Genomic DNA, 4,003 nt, shown 5'->3' on the forward strand with positions numbered 1-4,003 from the left:
TCGCCTTCCTCACTGCCTGCTGCACCTGCATGCTTACTTTCAGTGATAGTAGGAACTGCAGATGCTGGAGAATCCGAGACAACAAGGTGCAGGGCTGGATGAACACAGCAGGCCAAGCAGCATCATAGGAGCAGAGAGGCTGACGTTTCGGGCCTGGACCCTTCATCAGAAAAGGGGGAGGGGAAGGGGGTTTTGAAATAAATAGAGAGAGTGGGAGGCGGATCGAAGAGGGATAGAGGAGAGGATAGGTGGAGAGGAAACAAACAGGTCGAAGAGGCGGGGATGGAGCCAGGAAAGGTGAGTGTAGGTAGGGAGTTAGGAAGGGGATAGGTCAGTCCAGGGAGGACGGACAGGTCAAGGGGGCGGGATGAGGTTGGTCGGTAGGAGATGGAGGTGCGGCTTGAGGTGGGAGGAGGGGATAGGTGGGAGGAAGAACAGGTTAGGGAGGCAGGGACGAGCTGGACTGGTTTTGGGATGCGGTGGGGGGAGGGGAGATTTTGAAACTTGTGAAATCCACATTGATACCATTGGGCTGCAGGGTTCCCAAGCGGAATATGAGTTGCTGTTCCTGCAACCTTCGGGTGGCATCGTTGTGGCACTGCAGGAGGCCCAGGATGGACATGTCGTCTGAGGAATGGGAGGGGGAGTTGAAATGGTTCGCGACTGGGAGGTGCAGTTGTTTGTTGCGAACCGAGCGTAGGTGTTCTGCAAAGCGGTCCCCGAGTCTCCGCTTGGTTTCCCCGATGTAGAGGAAGCCACACCGGGTACAGCGGATGCAGTATACCACATTGGCAGATGTGCAGGTGAACATCTGCTTGATGTGGAAAGTCTTCTTGGGGCCTGGGATGGGGGTGAGGGAGGAGGTATGGGAGCAGGTGTAGCACTTCCTGCGGTTGCAGGGAAAAGTGCCGGGTGTGGTGGAGCTGGAGGGGAGTGTGGAGCGGACAAGGGAGTCACGGAGAGAGTTGTCCCTCCGGAAAGCAGATAAAGGTGGGGAGGGAAAGATGTCTTTGGTGGTGGGGTCGGATTGCAGATGGCGGAAGTGTCGGAGGATGATGCGTTGGATCCGGAGGTTGGTGGGGTGGTACGTGAGGACGAGGGGGATTCTTTTTTGGTTTTTATTGCGTGGACGGGGTGTGAGGGATGAGGTGCGGGAGATGTGGGAGACACGGTTGAGGGCGTTCTCGACCACCGAGGAGGGGAAGTTACGGTCCTTGAAAAACGAGGACAACTGAGATGTACGGGAGTGGAATGCCTCATCCTGGGAGCAGATGCGGCGGAGGCGAAGGAATTGGGAATAGGGGATAGCATTTTTGCAGGAAGGTGGGTGGGAGGAGGAGTATTCTAGGTAGCTGTGGGAGTCGGTGGGCTTGAAATGAATATCGGTTTCGAGGTGGTTGCCCGATATGGAGACAGAGAGGTCCAGGAAGGGGAGAGAGGTGTTAGAGATGGTCCAGGTAAACTTAAGGTTGGGGTGGAAGGTGTTAGTGAAGTGTATGAACTGTTCGAGCTCCTCGTGGGAGCACGAGGCAGCGCCGATACAGTCATCAATGTAACGGAGGAAGAGGTGGGGTTTAGGGCGATGCGGTCATTGATGATTGGCCACATTGTTTAGCTTCTCCTAATGTCGTTTCAATTCCCAATCAGATATCTGCTTCATTCACCAATCCGGAGAGGAAGCCGGAAAATACCGGCGCCAAGTCATCAACCGCTTTCTTTCAAACTCCAAAAACCCGCCATTATGTACAAACCAGGAAGAAGTCTAACAAAGAAAAATGCATACATATTTGATTTAATTTACTATGAGATTACACCGACATACTTCACACAATCTCTCCCTCTCGTTCCCTAGCCTACTTAAATCTGACTCTTTGTGACCATGAAAGGATTGTTTCCCCGAACCTTAAGAATAAATTAAAGCAAAAAAAAAACCCTGCCGAAATCTGTTCCCTGCACAGATTCTATTTCACATCAGCACCCAGATAATATTGAGAAAAGGATGACACAACTACGTTTTCTTTTGTCCGGGTGAGCGCATTAATGCTTTGAACAATATTTTAAAATCGCCCTCTCTATTGCACTAGATTAGACTTCAACAATAGTTCCACATTTACTATGCCAATCCGGCAGCTGTTCTAGTTTCATTTCGGTTCACTTTGAAATTCTCCACCCGACAACAGAAAGCCTCATTTATAGCTTTCTGCAAAACCGGAGGAAACACGCGGGGAGATTTGAAAATAAAACAAAATTCCTCACTGTGGAAACCGTTGAAAAATACCGGCGCCGAATCATCAACCGTTTTCTTCCAGATTTGAAAAGCCCGCCAACAGGGACAAAACGAGGAAGACGTTTTACAAAGAATAATGCATAAATGCTTACGATTTAGTTTCCTTTTAGATTACAAATGGAAACTTCACTCCATCTCTCTGTTTCACTCCATGAACCTAATTGAATCCACCCATTTCTGATTTGAATGGAGTTTTCCGAATGTTGAGAACAGGCTGAAACAAAATAAAACAAAGCGCCAGTCCGCAGGCTGCATTTTCTGTTTTTGTATTTCACATTTTAAACGCTCCCCAATATATTGATAAGCCATCAGGCAACGTTCATCCGGCTGAGCGCATAAATAGGCAGCACTGTCTTCAGGCAATTTTGTAAAGTGGCCCTAACTTATTGTGATAGATCAGACTTTCCGGTTGATCTCGGTTCATTTTGAAAGCCTCTCAGTGACAGCAGAAAGCCCCACATACTGCATTTTGAAAAAAAAAAAATACAAATCCCGAGGAGAGATTTGGAAATTGAAATAAAACTGATATCGCAAGATATTCCTATTCGTGGAACTCAAATACGGGGTCACTTTTTTTCGGTGCCACAGGTGGAATTCAGGGTTCAGAACCGACCGCGATTTGTTTGAAAAACCGTCCAACCTGTACAAAAGAGGAAGAACAATGAACAATTTAACTTTTCTTTTATAAGTTAAATTACATTGACATTACAAATCAATACTTTACACAATTTTTCTTTATCGCATTCTCTAGTCTACTCGAATCCGTCCATTTCTGCATTTGAATAGAATTTTCTGAAGTTAGAAACAAGCGGAAAAAGAAAAAAAAATACAAAAGCACTGCATTCTGCACATTTTTTTTTAATTTCACTTTTCAAGTGCACACCGAATATTGACAAAACCTCACACAATGTTCTTCCGGGTGATCGCGTTCACACTTTAAAACAACAGTTCGAAGTTGCCCTTCTCTATTGTCCTTGATCAGACTTCAGGCACAATTTCACACTTGCTATCGTAATTCGGCAGCTGCTCTGGCTTTATCTCGGTTCGTTGTGAAATTAAAAGAAAAACAAGTAGATTGTAAAATCTATTCATGGGATTCGAAGTTAATTTTGCTTCCCGGGGTGATCAAGTGTCAAAGAGGAACTTGAAAAAATGGAAGTTGCTGAGAAATGACTAAGTGGCAATAATTATGCTCTGTAGAGGCAGGGAAAAGACACAGCGTACGGCCGCAACCTAAAATAAACGGCAGAAGATCATGGACCACACATTAACTTCTAGAACATTTATATAAAACAAAGGCTGGGGACATTAATAATACAAACCCAAAATCATTTTAAACTTAAATTGGTTCAGCTGTTTCAGGGAAGTTGTGGGTGGCTCTTAAAAGAGCCGTTGGGTCTGGATGTGTTTTTCTCAGTACAATGTGGTGTCTCACTTGGAGCTGGTGTACTTGGTCACCGCCTTTGTACCCTCCGACACGGCGTGCTTAGCCAACTCCCCGGGCAGCAGCAGCCGCACGGCGGTCTGGATCTCCCGGGAGCTGATGGTGCTGCGCTTGTTGTAATGGGCCAGGCGGGAAGCCTCCCCCGCGATACGCTCGAAAATATCGTTGACGAACGAGTTCATGATGGTCATGGCCTTGGAGGAGATGCCAGTGTCGGGGTGAACCTGCTTCATCACTTTGTAGATGTAGATAGAGTAACTTTCTTTCCTGGA

The 4,003-nt window shown here is 46.9% G+C and overlaps 1 protein-coding gene across 2 annotated transcripts in view; it reads right to left on the reverse strand.

The window, feature by feature from the left end:
- LOC125482475 (histone H2B type 1-O-like) overlaps nucleotides 1-4,003 on the reverse strand; it is a 5,741-nt gene that overhangs the window by 459 nt on the left and 1,279 nt on the right. Inside the window, exon 2 of one of the 2 annotated variants that reach the window (XM_048594559.1) lies at nucleotides 3,818-3,998. The exons of the other annotated variant lie outside the window; for it this stretch is intronic. Coding sequence (XP_048450516.1) covers nucleotides 3,818-3,998 — 181 coding nt within the window. The remainder of the gene's footprint in view (nucleotides 1-3,817; nucleotides 3,999-4,003) is intronic. 2 annotated transcript variants of the gene reach the window in all.

This window comes from Rhincodon typus, unplaced genomic scaffold (genome assembly GCF_021869965.1).
Source record: "Rhincodon typus isolate 14 unplaced genomic scaffold, sRhiTyp1.1 hic_rhity00010923, whole genome shotgun sequence".
NCBI lineage: Eukaryota > Metazoa > Chordata > Chondrichthyes > Orectolobiformes > Rhincodontidae > Rhincodon > Rhincodon typus.